The sequence below is a fragment of the Sorex araneus genome, chromosome 4 (assembly GCF_027595985.1).
Source record: "Sorex araneus isolate mSorAra2 chromosome 4, mSorAra2.pri, whole genome shotgun sequence".
NCBI lineage: Eukaryota > Metazoa > Chordata > Mammalia > Eulipotyphla > Soricidae > Sorex > Sorex araneus.
Genome location: NC_073305.1, coordinates 213106227 through 213123019, shown reverse-complemented (window position 1 = coordinate 213123019; position 16793 = coordinate 213106227). Strand labels below are relative to the sequence as shown.

Sequence of the window (16793 nt, the reverse complement as noted above, 5' to 3'; positions counted from 1 at the left end):
CTCATCCTCCGGCGTGCTGCGAGACCCTCCCCCGCAGCCCCCCTCCGGACGTGTTCCTGGCCGAGGCTCGCCCCGTGGGGACCGGGTTCCAGGAAGGCGTTGGTTGTCCTTAACAGAATCCGCCCAGCTACGTGGAGGCGTCCATCCTCAAGTGTAACAAGTTCCTCTCCAAAACGTGAGGTTCTCCTGTAACTTTCTAGAACCCTAACATTCCCCTGAGCGGGGCGCGCACACACACACACGCAGGCCTGCGGGCACATGTGTATGGAGCCACGTCCCTTGCAACTCCTACCCCTTACCCTGTCCCCACCAGTAGCCTGGCAGTGCCCACTGTCAGCCATCCAGAGAGCACTGGGGGGCGAGCAGAGCTCGACTGCCAGGCTCCTGGCCGGCGCTTTCCGTTCTCTCCCGATGGAAACGGAGCGCGGCAGATGTCATACTCTCAGCCCCGCTCCACGGAGGAGCCCGGGAGGCGGGCTGGGGGGGGCCCGGGGGGAGCCCGGGCACTGCCGTGCTCAGCTGGGCAGCGCCAAATGCTTCCCCCACCCCCCTCTGCAGAGGCGGCCTGGGCAGACCAGCCACATCCCGAGGCGGGCCGGGTAGGAGGTGTCCGAGGACACAGCCCGGGCTCCCGAGCCAGCTACCTCGGCCTCTCGCGAGTGGTTCCCGGGGCTTGGGGAAACCCAATCTGCTTGTTTTCGGCAGAGGCCAGAGTGATAGCATCTCAGAACACGCCCCCGGATGGGGGTTGGCGCCTCGGGGCCGATGCACTGGGCTGGAACCTCAGATGTGCATCGCAGGAGGCCCTGGGGTCCTTTGGGGCTCGCTTGGTGCTGAAAAAATGGCTCCCTGGCCTCAGTCGAGGGGGAGAGTAACGCTTTGGGCAGCTGGGTCGTCCCTCACTGCAGAGGGAACAAGTCAGCGCTGCTTCTGTGAGGAGGGATCCGCCCTGGCCAGCTGGTGGGACACCAGGCTCTGGGGACAGACAAGACAAGAGGCAGACGCTCCACGGGGGGCTGGAGAGAGAGCGCAGCGGGGCGGGCATTTTCCTTGCACATGGCCAACCTGGTTTCGATCTCCGGCATCCCATAGGGTCCCCCGAGCACCACCAGGGGTCATTCCTGAGTGTCGAGTCAGGAGGAACCCTTGAGCATTGCTGGATGTGACCCGAAAAACAAATCAAAAAGGCGGGCACAGAATGCCCAGGCCAGAGGACCATAGTCAAGGGGGCCGGAGCTATAGGACAGCGGGGACAGCCTTTGCCTGGCACGCGGCCCACCCGGGTTCGATCCCCCAGGACCCCATACGGTCCCCCAGAGCACTGCCCGGAGTGATCCCTGAGCACTGCCGGGTGTGGCACAAGAAACGAAGGTCATAGACGAGGCTGGACTGGCCGAGGGAAGGGAACTGGGGGCGGCAGGCGGGTGGGAGGTCAGGGGCCTGCACGGGACCAGGGCGGTGATGCGGTGGCGGAGAGCGAGCGAGGAGGAGCCTGGCGGGACTGTCTCCTGGGAGTGGGGGTGTGACACTGCGCTCTCGTGTCCGCAGGGGGATCTCAGAGTGTCTGCCCCGGCTGACGTGCATGATTCGAGGGATCGGAGACCCGCTGGTGTCGGTGTACGCCAGGGCCTACCTGTGCCGGGTAGGTGGGACGCGGGGCGGGGGCGAGGAAGAAGGAGCAGAGCCCTGGGGGGTGAGAAGTGAGGAGCAGATAGGCTGTGAAGTGTGCTCTGTGTGTGTGTGTGTGTGTGTGTGTGTGTGTGTGTGTGCGCACTCGCGAGCGCGCGCGCACGCTGGGATTAAACGTCCCCTCAGCCCTCACACGTACCAGAGTTTGAGACCACCCGTTTGTGCCACTCTGCAGCCGAAAGGGCCAGTTGCTGGGCCCGGCGAGTGGGGAGAGGCCAGGGCAGTCGGGTTTCAGCCCTCCCACCCCTGCCCCGTCCTCCGGGCACCTTCCGCTCTGTGACTCGCTTGGTCCAGACGCTTGGCATCTCTCCCGGCTTCTGCCCCGTCTTGGGTTCACAGGGGACACCGGTGGGCACGCGCCTGTCGATTGCCCAAGTGCCACCATCCCGTGGGCGGTGCCTGCCTGCCAGACTGGCACCCCGGTTCCCACCCCTGGGGCTCAGGGACCAAGAAAGGTGGGGTCGGGGGCGTGATGGCTGAGGACACAGCTCGTGCCAGCGCTGCCGGCCTGCACACATTTCCGAGCTGCCCGTTTGGCCGGACGGGGACACACACACAGCTCGCGGGCAGGACACGGGGTGGCCCACAGTGCGGCATGAGAAAGGCGGGTGGTAGCCTCACGGAGAAGCCGCGGCCCGCCCCGGCCCCACCGCTCCAGTCCTTGGCCACCAGGCCTGTCCTGGCTGTCGCCTAGAGGCGTCAGTGCCGTGTCCCCGTCTGAGCGCAGGGAAAGACGGTGGGCCCAGCTCCGACGTGGGTCGTCAGCGTTACCTTTCGCCTCTGCCGCTCTTGGCCTTGCACACATCCCCCGGCAGCCCTCAGCACTGCCCTCCCCCCTCCCCCCAGGATCCTTCTGGAAGACTCTCAGAAGCATCCTGGTCCTCGGCCCGGCCTCCGGGTGCAGGAAGGGGGTGTTAGGTGGGAATCTTTCCCCCCTGGTAGAAACCGGGTCTCAGAGAAAAGCAGCTTCCCCGCCCGCCCGACCAAGTTGTTTTCGTGCTAAAGCGGCAATTTGGCAAGGGGGTGGGTGGCAGTTGCTCAGTTCCAGGAACATTCTGGTGCTGTACTGTAAACACACGCGCCGCCTCCTAACTCAGAACCCCCCAGCCCAGCGCAGCGCTGGCCTCGGCCGCCTTCTCGGTGAGTGAGGAGCATCCCTTCCCGCCAGTGTCTGCGTCTGCTTTTCCGCTACTCCCACGGGCTGAAATAAGCTCGCTCACACCCGGGAACTCGCTGGGTCTCGGGGGCAGGAGGGGGCAGGTGGGGACGGCTCAGCTTCAGGTGTGAGGTCCTGGGCATCATTCCCGGCACGCTAAAAAATTAAGATGTGTGCCTGCTGCCTCAGTTTCCCCGCCCATGACGTCCCGGGCACTTGGACACGGCAGAGCAGAGTGCCCGCTCCCTCCCCAGACCCCGGCCTCTCTCTGTTGCCTTTGACAAGGCTAGCCCTGGGGGTGTGTCCGAGAGATGCCTTTGGTTGGTTGGTTTGGGGGTCACACTCAGCGGTGCTCAGGGCCGACTCCTGGCTCTGGTAGTACTCAGGGGACTCAGGATCGCACCCGGGTCAGGCGTGTGCCAGGCAAACGCCCTCCCCGCTGCCCTCTCACTCGGGCCCTGCAGCCGTTACCTTTGGGAAGTTGCAAAGATGAACACTGTCATCGTGTCCCCCCTCAACACCCCCCCCCCCGTTAAAAATAAGTGGGGTAAAAAAAAAATAAATGGGGTGAGGCTGGAGTGATAGCACAGTGGGTAGGGCTTTTGCCTCGCACACAGCTGACCCGGGTTCAATTCCCAGCGTCCCATATGGTCCCCTGAGCACTGCCAGGAATTTATTCCTGAGTGCAGAACCAGGAGTAACCCCTGAGCATCCCTGGGTGTGACCCCCCTCCCCCCCAAAAAAAAGTGGGGTGGTTGGTTCTGGATAAAGCAAGGGAGGCTCGTGGAGAAGAAAACATGAGCCAGAGAGCGGGGAAGGAACTTTCTGGATTTCTCTATTCCTCAGGCCATCTGCGAGTCCAATCCAGGTATCAGGACTGACACCCTACCACACGTGGTATTTGCAGCTGAGATTTATCTTGGCGTGAGAGGTGCTGGGCTGTAGGGCCTCACACCTGCGCGGCATCAGCTCTGCACGGCCGGGGCAGCCGCTGTTTCTTGCTTGTCTTGGTTCCTGCGCGGGGTAACGGTTCTGCTCGGCCGCAGGTGGGCATGGAGGTGGCGCCTCAGCTCAAGGAAAGCCTCAACAAGAACTTCTTTGACTTCCTCCTCACCTTCAAGCAGGTAAGGGAGCCGCCTCCGTCTCACAGCCCCGGGGTCTCGCCCCGCCCCCGTCACCATCACCCCCCCTCCCCGGGCACTCTCGGAAATAACGGGAATAAGGAGCCGAGGGCCCTGCCAATTAAAAATGTGTTGATTGCCCGCGCCTGCTGGGAAGGGGCGTTCACACGAGCACTCACAGGCCCGTGGCCCGTGTCGGCTTCACAGCAGCTGCTGCCACCCTGCTCTGCGCGGGCACCCACCTCCACGGTGGGGGGGGAGGGGGCTGGCTTGGGATGAGATTCCCCGCCCCCAGGAGATTGTCTGCCTGCATAGGGACAGGGGGATGGGCGGGATGGGGGGGTGCTGGGGGCCTTGGTGGTGGGAGATGTGCACTGGGGGAGGGTTGGGTGATCGCTCCTCGTATGACGGAAACTCAAGCAGGAAAGCTTTGTGACCGGATCTCACGGTGATTAACAAAAAAAAAAATGAAATTAACATTCTGAATTTTAAAAAAAGTAATGTGGAGTTCATGCCCAATTCAGTCAGGTTAATCAGCGGCTGAGTAAGTAGCAGTACTCCTGCATTTAAAAAAAAAAAAGAAATCCACCTCCCCCCCCCCCCCGCCCCAAGCGGGCTGTTTGCTTCTCTGGCGGCCAGCCCCGGGCTCTCTGGCGCTTCGTCCTGACGTCCCTCTGCTCTCCCGTAGATCCACGGGGACACGGTCCAGAACCAGCTGGCGCTCCAGGGCGTGGAACTGCCGTCCTACCTGCCCTTGTACTCGCCCGCCATGGACTGGATCTTCCAGTGCATCTCCTACCACGCCCCGGAGGTGACTGCCCGGCGGTGGGGGAGGGGGGGCGCCACGGCCACCACCACCACCACCCCCAACCCCCCCCAACCCCCTTTCCGTACCCCAGCACACCGCCTTGCAGGATCTTTACCGCTGTTGTGTCCCTCTGCCCCCACGTGTCCTGTGACCGTGGAGGCAGCGGAGGAGCTCGCCAGCCCTTAGAACGCAGTGGGGGCTGCTCCCTGGTCCCCCACCCCCCGAGAGCGTCCTGCTGAACACAGCCTGGGGGCCTTCGGGGCTCAGGGCCATACAGTTTGGCATCGGGGGCCCAAGCTGAGTTGCTTCTGACCGCAGGGCCCGTGGCTTCCTGGCCTCCTACCCCGCCCGGTGTCCAGCGCCCCAGAAAGGCCTGAGAGCCCGGACGCCGTCTCCTCTCCCGCCCTTGGGTTGGGAACCGTGGGGGCTGCACCCGGTGCTGCTCGGGTCTCACTCCCGGCTCTGTGCTCCGGGATCACGCCCGGCGGGGCTCAGGGGGCCTGTGGGGTGCTGGGCTTTACCCCGGGCTCGCCTGTGTGCCGGCACTGGCCGGTCAGCCCTTGCCTGTATTTCAGTTTCTCCAAACCCTAAAGTCCAGGGAGAAAAAAATAAGGTCATCTTAGGATTTGTTGTTTGTTTTTTTTTTTTCTGTTTTGGGGCCACCCCCAGCGATGCTCAGGGCTTACTCCTGGTTCTGCCCTCAGGAATGACTCCTGGGGCTGGAGCAATAGTACAGCAGGTAGGGTGTTTGCCTTGCACTCGACCGACCCGGGTTCGATTCCCAGCATCCCATATGGTCCCCTGAGCACCGCCAGGAGTGATTCCTGAGTGCAGAGCCAGGAGTAACCCCTGTGCATTGCTAGGTGTGACCCAAAAAGCAAAAAAAAAAAAAAAGGAATGACTCCTGGCCGTGCGTGGGGGACCACGTGGGGTGTCGGGAATCAAACCCGGGTCAGCTGCATGCGAGACAGACGCCCTCCCAGCTGGGCTCCAGCCCCAGTGGAGGTGCCTTTTGCAGCCCCTCAGTGCGTCACCGTTAAGGATGCTGGGTCGGGGCCGGCAGGCCTGGAAGGTCCCGGGGGGTGGGGGGAGAATCTGGTGCGGCCTCCACTGCCCCTCATGGCCCCAGCCCAGGCCGCTGTGCTATTCGTGTGAGACAGCTCCCAGCAGGGGCCGGCGCGTGTGAAAATGGGAGCTTTTTTTAATTTTCTCTCTCCTTTTAACGAGAGAGACGGGGTTAAAAACCGAGGGCCCGGGTCATGTGACATCGCTCCTTTTATTTTAAGCCTCCGTCATCTCCCGGGTGGCAGCAGTGGGGACTAGCGCTTTTCCCCAGGGCGTAAAACTCGAGGAAACCGTCGTGGCGCCCCAAGACGAGAAAGGAGGTCGCCCGAGAGTCCCGGGGTACCTCGAGGTGGCGCTCGCCACACTCCGTTTGGTTCTGGAAAGGCGGAGTCGGTGGGAGTGCAGGCTCTGGGGTGCCCAGCCACGCACAGGACAGGCAGGGGGGCGGGGCGGGGAGCCACAAATCAGCTGTAGACCCTGATTGAACCCCGTGCTGTCACACCTGACGCTGGGACGGCGAACTGAAAAGGACTTTTCTATGGGTGGTGGTAGAAAATTCTCTCCTCTGATTTCACGGAAGTATAGTCACAGCAAGTAAAAAATCAAACCTAGGGGCTGGAGCAATAGCACAGCGGGTAGGGTGTTTGCCTTGCATGCGGCCAGCCCGGGTTCGATTCCCAGCATCCCATTGGGTCCCCTGAGCACTGCCAGGAGTAATTCCTGAGTGCAGAGCCAGGAGTAATCCCTGTGCATTGCCGGGTGTGACCCTAAAAGCAAAAAAAAAAAATATCAAACCTCTGCCTGCAAACCTCCCGGCACATTCTACCCCCGGAGAAAGCCCCCCCTCTTCATTGGGCTGCAGGGCGAGGGCGCTGGGGAGAGAGGAAGGAAGGACGCTCCTTGACAGGCCTCTCTGCTGTCAGCAGCTTTTTTCTTTGTTTTGGGGGGTCTTGGGGGGAGGGAGGCCACATACCTGGCTCGAGGCAAACGCCCTCCCCGCTGTGCTGTCACTCCAGCCCTTGAACCTGGTGGTCTTGGTAACTACTCATGTTATTTTTTTTCCCCTGTTTGTTAGACCCTGTTAACTGAAATGATGGAGAGATGTAAGAAGCTAGGAAATCAGTGAGTATCCCGGAATCGGGGACGCAGGGCATGGAGACAGAGACAGCTGCCTCTCAGGAACGTAATGTGCTTAAGGGGACGTGAGGCCCCGTGGCGAGGCAGCCCAGGTGGCCACTTGTGACTCTTCCTGGAGTTGGTGGCTTTGGGTCACTTCCCTGACCCCTCGCTGCCTCCGTCTGCTCTTCTGGGCAGTGGGTAGAGTGATGGCCCCCTCCCTCGGGTTCTCGGCATGGTGGGTTAGCTGCACTTGAGCCTGGCCCAGGCAGATGCTGGCCTCTCAGCACGGAGGAAGCGGGTTTTGGTCACCGGGTTCTCGTGACCACCGCCGTGCTTTGCGTGGGGGAGATGGCTGCGTGTCTCGAGCCACCTCCCTCCGTGCTGTTCTGTTCAGCTCTAGCACTGTACCAGCCCCCGGAAGGTTTCGCTGCTTTTGTTTAAGTGGGTGTGTTTGCTTATCCGCCAGTCCATCGCCCAGCTAGAGTCTCCATCCACGGACCCATGCACCTGCCCAGCCGTTAGTTAGCCATCCATCCGTCTGTCCATCCATGTATCTGTCCATCTGTTCATTCATCATCTGTCCACCATTTATCCGTCCGTCTGTCCATCCATCCTCTCACCTGTCTACTGACAAACCCATCCATTCATCATCTACTCATACATCGGTTCATCCATTTGTCCATCTGTCTGCCCACCCATTCGTCCATCTGTCCATACATTCATCCATTATTGCCTCAGCCCACTGATAGCCTTACCCATCATCATCCATTTGTCCATCTGTCCTCTAATGCATCCATCATCCATCCATTAATCCATCATCTTCCCCTCTGTCCACTGATACCCCGTCTGTCTGTCTGTCCGTCTATTCACTAATGCATCCATCCGTCCGTCCATCCTCTCATCCCGTCATTCATTGGATCATTTCAACATTGATCAGATTCTGGGTATCACGCACAAGTCCCCATGTAGCGTGACCTTTCCCGCCGCACTGCCGGGCACCCTAGCTGCCAGCACCGCCCCCCCACCTGCCCCCCACCCCCGAGATGGCAGCGCCGCTCACTGGGCTCCCCGCTGACGCGGGTGCCTGTCCTCCAGCGCCCTGCTGCTGAACTCCGTGATGTCCGCTTTCCGCGCCGAGTTCATCGCCGCCCGCTCCATGGGTTTCATCGGCATGATCAAGGAGTGTGACGAGTCCGGTTTCCCCAAGGTAGGCTCCGGGCCCAGCACGCGGGCCGAGAGCTCTGGAGGAAGAGCCCGGCGCGGGGTGCTGTGTGAGGGTTGGGGATTGTCACCCAGTGTGACCTGGCCGCCACGGCTGCAGTCTGCAGGAGAGACTCGGGCCGCACCCCCGGCCAGGACTTCCTGCCTCCACATTTGCAGCAGGCCCTGTCCCGCGGCGTCCCCAGCGCCAGCTCTCAGCGTCTCGGCCTGGTGGAGAAGCGCCAGCTCTGCACGCGCGCCCCCCGGCCCTCCCTGGAGCCCCCACCCCGGTCACGGTTTGCTCTTTCCCTTCAGCACCTGCTCTTCCGCTCCCTGGGGCTGAACTTGGCCTTGGCTGACCCCCCCGAGGGCGACCGCCTCCAGATTCTCAACGAGGCCTGGAAAGTCATCACGAAGCTGAAGAATCCGCAGGTGGGTGGCCGCGTGCTCTGGGCCCTGCCTTGGGAACAACGCTATTCCAGCTGGTCACCTCTCAGAGGGCAGTCGGCAGAGGCGGGGGTGGGGTGTCTATTTGGGGGCCACTCCAGACGCCCCTGGGGTATTGAGCTGGGGTCGGCCCCACGCGAGGCAGGCGCTTTAACCCCTGGACCATCTCTAGCGCCAAAGGGATCTGCTTGACCCACTTCAGGCCAGAGAGAGCCCAGTGGGTAGGAGCTTGCCGTGCCCGTGGCTGACCCGAGTCTGTCCCCCGGCACCCTGTATGCTCCTACAAGCACCGGTAGGAATAATTTTGATGTCATTCCCACGTGCAGAGCCAGGAGCACCCTCTGAGCATCGCCTGGTATGGCCGCCAAACAACAAAAATTGTCTTATCTAATTGTTTTGTTGTTTCTGTTTGGGGTGCTTTTTCTTTTCTTTTGTTTTTTTGGGGGGTCATACTTTGGTTCAGTGCTTGTGGGGGTGGGGGGGGCGGGCAGGGGTCACTCAGGGGGACCATGTGGTATTCGGGATCAAACTCTGGGCTCCTGTATCTGACTGCTTCTAGCTCAGTGAGCCGCCTCCCTGGCCCTGAAACTGTATTATTTATTTCCCTTTAAGGTAACACAAAAGACGTATTTCTTAAATTTTGTGTCATAACAGTGCCTCTTTCTTGAGACCTTAAGATGTAACGGAAAGCAGTGCTGGAGTGACAGTACAGCAGGGCGGGCGCCGGCCTTGCACATGGGCCAACCCGGGTTCGATCCCTGCTACCCCATAGGGCCCCCCGAGCACCACCAGGACTAATTCCTGAGCACAGGGCCAGGAGTAAGCCCTGAGCATCGCTGGGTGTGGTCCCAAAGCAAAAATATTATATATACATATATATAAACTAAAATGTCACAAACATTTGACGCTTTTAAAATTATTACTGCTTTAGGGGCTGGAGCAGGAGCACAGCGGGGAGGGCGTCTGCCTTGCACGCGGCCGACCCGGGTTCAATTCCCAGCATCCCATAGGGTCCCCTGAGCACCGCCAGAAGTAATTCCTGAGTGCAGAGCCAGGAGTAACCCCTGTGCATCGCCGGGTGTGACCAAAAAAAGCAAAATAAAATAAAATTATTACTGCTTTAGGCAGAGGGTTTGGGGGCCACACCCGGCGTTACTCAGGGTTTACGCCTGTGTCCTCAGGATCACACCCGCCACGTCCCTAACGGGAGTTGGCTGTGCGCAAGGCCAGTGCCTTCACCCCTGTACTACCTCTCTGGCCCGTATTTAACACTTTAAAACACCTGTAACTTGGCAAAGCATGTCCCACCTGCGGCCGCTTTCAGTACTTGGGTTTCACAGTGCCACCTGTCGGAGCGTCCCCGGTGGAAATGGGCGGGTAAGCAGTGGGAGGGAATCGCAGCTTCCAGCCTGTCCGCGGACACAGCTGAAAGCTCTTTCTGCCCAGATGTGGGCTGCAAGAAGGGGAGCTGGGGGTGGGGGGTGGGTGTGACTTGGCAGGAGGCAGCTGCCTTGGCCGTGTCGGTCAAGTTTGACCTCAGGGAGAAGCGAGCGGCTGGGCTTCTGCCGGTCACAGGAACGCCACGACGGTGGCCATGGGCTGTCCGTCTGAGATTCAGGCCTGGGCTGGCAATGCCCGCGGCTGCTGGCCGTGCCTGTGGCCAGGCCCCCCTCCCTGGCACGGGGCCTCTGAGAGCAGAGGGCGGTAGAACTGGCTTCTGGGGTGCAGGCGCCCCGAGTTGCTTCTGCCTCGAGGGCTGGGTGGGGTCCCTTGCAGCAGGGTGTGAGTCCCATCCACCATGGCTGTCCTCATCACAAGCGCCCCGTCTCCAAACCCCGTCCTCCAGGACTGGACCCTGGCCCAGCGGCCAGCAGGCTGGGGGATGTGGCATGCCGTAGGCTCCATCTTCTGGGGCAGCTTGCTAGGGTCATTAGGGTCACCTCGGGGGCAAGTTCCTCCTGCCCCCCTCCCCCTTATCACAGCATGGGCGGCCTTAAATGAAGAAACTTGGCGGCAGAGTCACATATGGTGGGGATGGTCAGCGGGGGGCAGGTGTCTGTTCCCCCGTGCTCTGATTGGCTCGTCAGAGCAGTGTCTTGAAAGTGGTAATGTGGGACGCCCCCCTCGGGCAGGCGAGGCCCGGCCACTGATGTCCCCACTCCACACACGCCCCTTAGCGTCCCGGGGGGCTGGGACCGTGCCCGAGTTCTTGGTGTGAGGCCCTCTCTCCCCTCGCCCTCTTTTCCCTTTCCTTCTCTTCCCGCCAAAGGGGCAAGTCAGAGGAGGAAGATGGAAGAGGGTTGAGCGTTTTTCAGGACAGACGGCCAGCCCAAGTCCATCACCGTCGGCTCTAGAACCGCCCCCCCCACCCCCGTTCTCTCTACTTGTGTTCTCCTGCTTGAACACTTCACTTCTTTCTCTCTGCTTTTGTTTTTTTTGGGGGGTCACACCCAGCGGTGCTCAGGGCTCACTCCTGGCGGGGCTCGGGGGAAGCATGGGGTACCGAGGGGGTCGAACCTGGGTTGGCCTCGCGCAAAGCCAGCACTCTACCCACTGCACTTTCTCCGGTCCTGTGAACGCTAAATTTCTTCTCGACAACTTTTTGTGCTTTTTCCACCTTTTCCCAGCCCGTCGGCAGCGGGCGCACGGAGCCCGGGGTTTCCTTTAGAGAGGTCGGAAGTGGCTTTTCTCAGGCTGCCGTCTCGTCTCGTTGCAGGACTATGTCAGCTGCGCCGAGGTGTGGGTTGAGTACACCTGCAGGCACTTCACGGTGAGTCGGTTCTGCAGGAACTGGGTCCGGGACAGCTTACAGCAGGGGGGTGGGGGACGTTCCTTGCAGCGTGTTTTAGTGGCAGGGGGGCGGCTCTGCCAACTCAAAGAGTCACAGTCCTAGGATGGATCAATGGCACAGCGGGTAGGGCGTTTGCCTTGCACGCGGGTTCGATCTCCAGCATCCCATAGGGTCCCCTGAGTACTGCCAGGAGTGATTCCTGAGTGCAGAGCCAGGAGGAACCCCTGAGCACCGCCGGGTGCGATCCAAAAAGCAAAGCAAAACAAAAAAGTCACAGTCCCTTTGGGGTCACGGCCCTCGAGTGGGTCCGTCCTGGAAGTGCTGTAGCGGCTTCACAGCTAACCATGACTTCGATCCCCGCCACCCCCGGGTGCTCCAGGGTGTCCTGCCCCGCAGAGTCTCACCCCGGCCTCTTTCATTCCCCGCTCAGAAACGGGAGGTGAACACGGTCCTGGCTGACGTCATCAAGCACATGAACCCCGACCGGGCCTTCGAAGATTCCTACCCGCAGGTAACGGTGGTTACGGTGATTCTCCGTGTATCTCCCCCGCCCCGCCCCGCGCTGACCACTGGGGTTTCCTCTCTGCCCCTGGCAGCGGTAGGCCACGCACCTCGGGCTGGGGCCCTCCGCTCGCTTCCTGCCTCTCACCTGCGTCCGTCTCTTCCCTCTGGGGAGAGCGCTCCTGGCCCCTCAGTCTCCTCAGCTGACGTAAGGGGGAGCTCGCCCAGCCAGCACCGTCCGTGGCTTTTTATAGGACTCCCCCACCATCGAAGCCTCACGGGGTGGGGGGCTGCCCTGCTCCCCATTTCACAGAGGAGGAAGTTGAGGCCAGGAACTTCCCTCTTGAGTGATGATGGTAGGGGGAACTCAGGAGGAGGCCACGTACCCCCCGTTCCTCGCTTCCTGCAACGCCGGTCGCAAATGACCAGCATGTCCTAACCCACCCACGGGCGCCTCCTGACCCTGAGGCGCTGCTCGCTTTGTCCTGCAGCTTCAGTCGATAATCAAGAAGGTGATCGCCCACTTCCACGACTTCGCGGTGCTTTTCTCAGTGGTAAGTGACCCCTTCTCGTTTTGCTGCTTTTGGTGTGGGGCCAAACTGGTGATGCTCAGGGGTTACTCCTGGCTCTGCAGAAAGGAATTACTCCTGGCGGTGCTCGGGAGACCCTATAGGAGGCCGGGGATCGAACCTGGGTCAGCTGCGTGCAAGGCAAACCTCCCCCACTGTACTATATCGCTGCAGCCCCAAGTACCCCTCTTAACCCTCTTGAAAATATGCTCGTGCCCCAGAGAGTCCCGTCATGTCGCAGTAATGCTTTCATTGGTGCCTTGCATTTACTGTTTGTCAAAAAAAAAAAAAAATCAGTTTCTTTTTGCCACGCTCGTTTACGGTATTGGTAACAGCAGGGCAGTCACACCTGAGCTGCTAAAGCGTCAGAGCTGCCAGAAAGACGGGCCCTGGGTTGCGTTTCCTTCCGTAGCGTGTAAATTGCATGCAGAGGACTTTCTCTTCTTTCCTTTAGGAAAAGTTCCTGCCGTTTCTGGACATGTTCCAGAAGGAGAGCGTGCGGGTGGAGGTCTGCAAGTGCATCATGGAAGTCTTCATCAAGTAAGTGCCAGAGAGCCCAGCGGCAAGTACTGCCTTGGACTCAGTCGACCCGGGTTTGATCCTGGGCATCACGTATGGGCCCCTGAGCATCACCGGGAGTTTGATTCCCAGCCACCCCTTAGGGTTCCCTGCGCACCTCCCCATGTGTGTGTGTGTCCCCCACACACACACACTCTCTCTCTCTCTCTCTCTCTCTCTCTCTCTCTCTCTCTCCCCCCCCCTCTCCCTCCCTCTCTCTCTCCCTCTCCCTCCCTCTCCCTTTCTCTCAATCTCTCTCTCCCTCTCCTTCTTTCTCTCCCTCTCCCCCTCTCCCTCTCTCTCTCCCTCTCTCTCTTCCTCTCTCTCCCTCTCTCTCTCTCTCTCTCTCTCTCACTCTTCGTAAGAAAAAAGGATTTGGAGGATTTGTGATCAGAGGGTCCGGAGAGAGCTCAACTGAACCCCAAGCTTCGCATGCCGGAGGCAGTTCCTGGTCCCCTGAGCACCAGGCTGGGAGTGACCCCCCCCCCATAAAAGTAAACATATCCAAGGCGAGGGTAAACAGGGGCCAGGAGGACTGGTCAATGTTGGAAGCTGGCCACAAGTGTGTGGGGGGGGGCGGGGGGGCACAAAGGGCAGTTAGGGATAGAGAAGGGATCAGCGAGGCAATAATAGTTGGAAATGATCGTTACGGGCAGGAAGTGAGTGTGGAAAGTAGGTAAAGGGATATACCTGATGACCTCTCAGGGTCTGTGATGCAAACCATACGGCCCAAAAGAACAGAGAGAGAGAATGAAGAGAAGTGTCACGGTGGCAGGAGGGAAACTGGGGACATTGGTGGTGGGAAAAGTACAGCTGGTGAAAGGACAGATATTGGAACGTTATATGACTGAAGCCCAATCATGAACTTTGTAATGTGTTTATCACTGTGATTCAGTTCTTTTTTTTTTTTTCTTTTTGGGTCACATCTGGCAATGCACAGGTGTTACTCCTGGCTCTGCACTCAGGAATTACTCCTGGCAGTGCTTGGGGGACCTTATGGGATGCCGGGGATCGAACCCGGGTCGGCCACGTGCAAGGCAAACGCCCTACCCGCTGTACAATCGCTCCTGCCCCTGATTCAGTTCTTAAAATAAAAAAAAACCTGGGGCTGGAGCAGTAGCACAGCGGGGAGGGCGTTTTCCTTGCACGCAGCTGACTCGGGTTCAAATCCCAGCATCCCATAGGGTCCCTCGAGTACCGCCAGGAGTAAATTCCTTAGTGCATGAGCCAGGAGGAACCCCTGAGCATCGCCGGGTGTGACCCAAAAAGAAAAGAAAAAACAAAACAAACACATCTCCTTCCCAATATTTGAAAAGCCAAATGAATGATCTTCCCCGGCCCTTGGCCCCTGTGGGCCGGCTCTGGAAGATTCCAGACACAGAGTGAGCAGCCTCATCCTGGGCCTGGCCTTGGGAATGGGGGCACTTACCGGGACTTCTGCACCGAGACAAGGTGATCGGATGGATGTGTAGCCGAGCCAGCTCGTGACCTCCAGGACTCGGAGGAAACCAGATGGTGGCCCAGACCTGGCGGGTGGGGCTAGAGTGGGGGCCTGGTCGTTGGCCGTCTCGCGCCGAGCCCATCAGTGGGAACAGGCTGCACGCTTCCCTCCCGCTCAGTAGGGCCCTCTCTCCTCTCGCCGTGTCTCCCAGGCACCAGCAGGAACCCACCAAGGACCCCGTGATCCTGAACGCCCTCCTGCACGTCTGCAAGACCATGCACGACTCCGTGAAGTAAGCCTCCCTCGGGCCGGGCCGCCGCGGCTCGGGTCTTCCCCCCACCGAGCAGATCGCCGGGGCGGGGAGAGACTGCATCCTGGGCCGTCCAGGGCGGGCGGGAGACTGAGGAAATGAGAGTGTGAGATGGCAGGGGGGTTCACAGAGGGATTTCTGCTGGGCGAGCAAGGCGGGTTCGTCCCAGGGAACTGAGTCCGTGCCTGCGGGTTTTCTGAGCGCGGGAGGGAGCACGCCAGGAACGGGGGGGCCCTGGAGTGGTTCCCGGCGCTCACCCACCCTTGACACTGCTGTGGCCGCCTCACTGCCCTGACCAGAGGACTTGACTGCTCTGTCGCCCGACCTAATGGTCAGATTAGCACTCGGAGGCTGACTCCTCAAGTTCGTTTGTTTTTGGCTTTTTGGAAGTGCTCAGGCATTACTCCTCTCGGTGCTTGAGGTGGGGGGCCCTATGGGATGCCGGGGATTGAACCGGGGTTGACCGTGTACAAAGCAAACGCCCTCCCCACTGTACTATCGCTCCAGCCCCACCGCCTGTCTTCTTGAGGCTCAGTAGCCTGACCCTAAAGGTCAGATTAGCACTCCAAGTCTGACTCCTCATTGTTTGTGTTTGATTTTTGGCTTTTTGGGTCACACCCAGGAATGCGCAGGGGTTCCTCCTGGCTCTGCACTCAGGACTTACTCCTGGCGGTGCTGGGGAGACCCTATGGGGTGCCGGGTCGGCCTGACCCCCTCCCTGCTGTACTGCTGCTCCAGCCCCTCCTCATTTTTCTTCTTTGATTTTATTTGGGGGCCACACCCTGCCATGCTCCGGGGTTATTCCTGGCTCAGGAAGGACCCCCGCTCATGCTTGGGGGATCCTGTGGGGTGCCAGTGACCAGACCCAGGTCAAGGTGAGGCGCTTGCCTCGCAGTCGGACCCACTTGCAAAGCCAGTGCCCCTCCGGCTGGACTATCTCGCCGGCCCATGTCCTTTGGTCTTAAGTGTTTCCATTTTCTGGCTCTGGAAGCAATTCTTATTTATTGGCTAAAATTTTAGTCTCCAAAATTTTTTCAGACAGAGCAGCTTGATTTACTGGAAATTTCGAAGAGTGGAGAGAATTACTGTGGTGCTTAACCATCAGCAACACGAGCTGTATTTTTCTTTTCTTTTCCTTCCTCTGAAATAATACTCTCCTTTTTGTTTTCTTGGCCCACGGACCCCCCTCCGTTGGTGGTCAGGCCTTACTCCTGGCTCTTTTGCGGGGTCGCTCCTGGCGGGGTTCAGGGGGCCATAGGAGATGCCGGGCACGGAACCCAGGCAGGAGCCCTAACCACCGTCCTCTCGCTCCAGCCCTCCATCAGAAGATTTTTTTCTTTCTTTTTCTTTATTGAATCACCGTGAGATACAGTTACAAAACTTCCATGTTTGAGCTTCAGCCATATAATGATCAAACACCCATCCCTCCACCAGTGCACACTTTCCACCACCAGTGTCCCCAGTATCCCTATGGCAGTCAGTGTCCCCCATTCTCTCTACTTTTGGGCATTATGGTTTGCTCGAATTTTCCCACACCCATACGAGCCTGCCTGTCGGGGCAGACGCTAGGTATTTTGTTTCCTGTTGCTCACTTTGAATATGGGAGGTTGCGTGGCCGCAAAAGCAGCCACGGACTTCTGGAATTCTAAGATTGTAAATGGTTGGGGTCCAGAGACATCTCTGTGGGGCCCTAGTCCATTTGGGGATTCAGTTGGGAACCCCTGGGCCAGGGCCTGGCTTGTGGCAGCCCGTGGTTGCCGGGGCTTCACCATCAGAAGCTTCCTAGGGCCAGGAAGCACCTGGTGTTCTTTATGGTGTAGACGGTGCGTGGGGTCGCGCTGCTTCTCCTTTGGAACCATTGTCTGGTGACCGCGTGTGATGCTGTCCCTCGGTTGGTTCTAGTGCCCTCACGCTGGAGGACGAGAAGCGGACGCTGGCGTATCTGATCAACGGCTTTATAAAGATGGTAAGGATGGGGGGGGGGGGCGCGGGCTCCCTTAGCCCCCCTCCTGGGAAAG

The 16793-nt window shown here is 59.7% G+C and overlaps 1 protein-coding gene across 2 annotated transcripts in view; it reads left to right on the top strand.

The window, feature by feature from the left end:
• The window catches only part of VPS35L (VPS35 endosomal protein sorting factor like), a 57686-nt gene that overhangs the window by 19803 nt on the left and 21090 nt on the right, over positions 1-16793 (top strand). For both annotated transcript variants that reach the window (XM_055134591.1, XM_055134590.1), the window contains exons 11-23: positions 128-175; positions 1549-1642; positions 3892-3969; positions 4655-4777; positions 6915-6961; positions 8054-8165; positions 8474-8590; positions 11322-11375; positions 11827-11907; positions 12389-12451; positions 12921-13006; positions 14677-14757; positions 16678-16741. In XM_055134591.1, the coding sequence (XP_054990566.1) occupies positions 128-175; positions 1549-1642; positions 3892-3969; positions 4655-4777; positions 6915-6961; positions 8054-8165; positions 8474-8590; positions 11322-11375; positions 11827-11907; positions 12389-12451; positions 12921-13006; positions 14677-14757; positions 16678-16741 (1048 nt within the window). The remainder of the gene's footprint in view (positions 1-127; positions 176-1548; positions 1643-3891; positions 3970-4654; positions 4778-6914; positions 6962-8053; positions 8166-8473; positions 8591-11321; positions 11376-11826; positions 11908-12388; positions 12452-12920; positions 13007-14676; positions 14758-16677; positions 16742-16793) is intronic.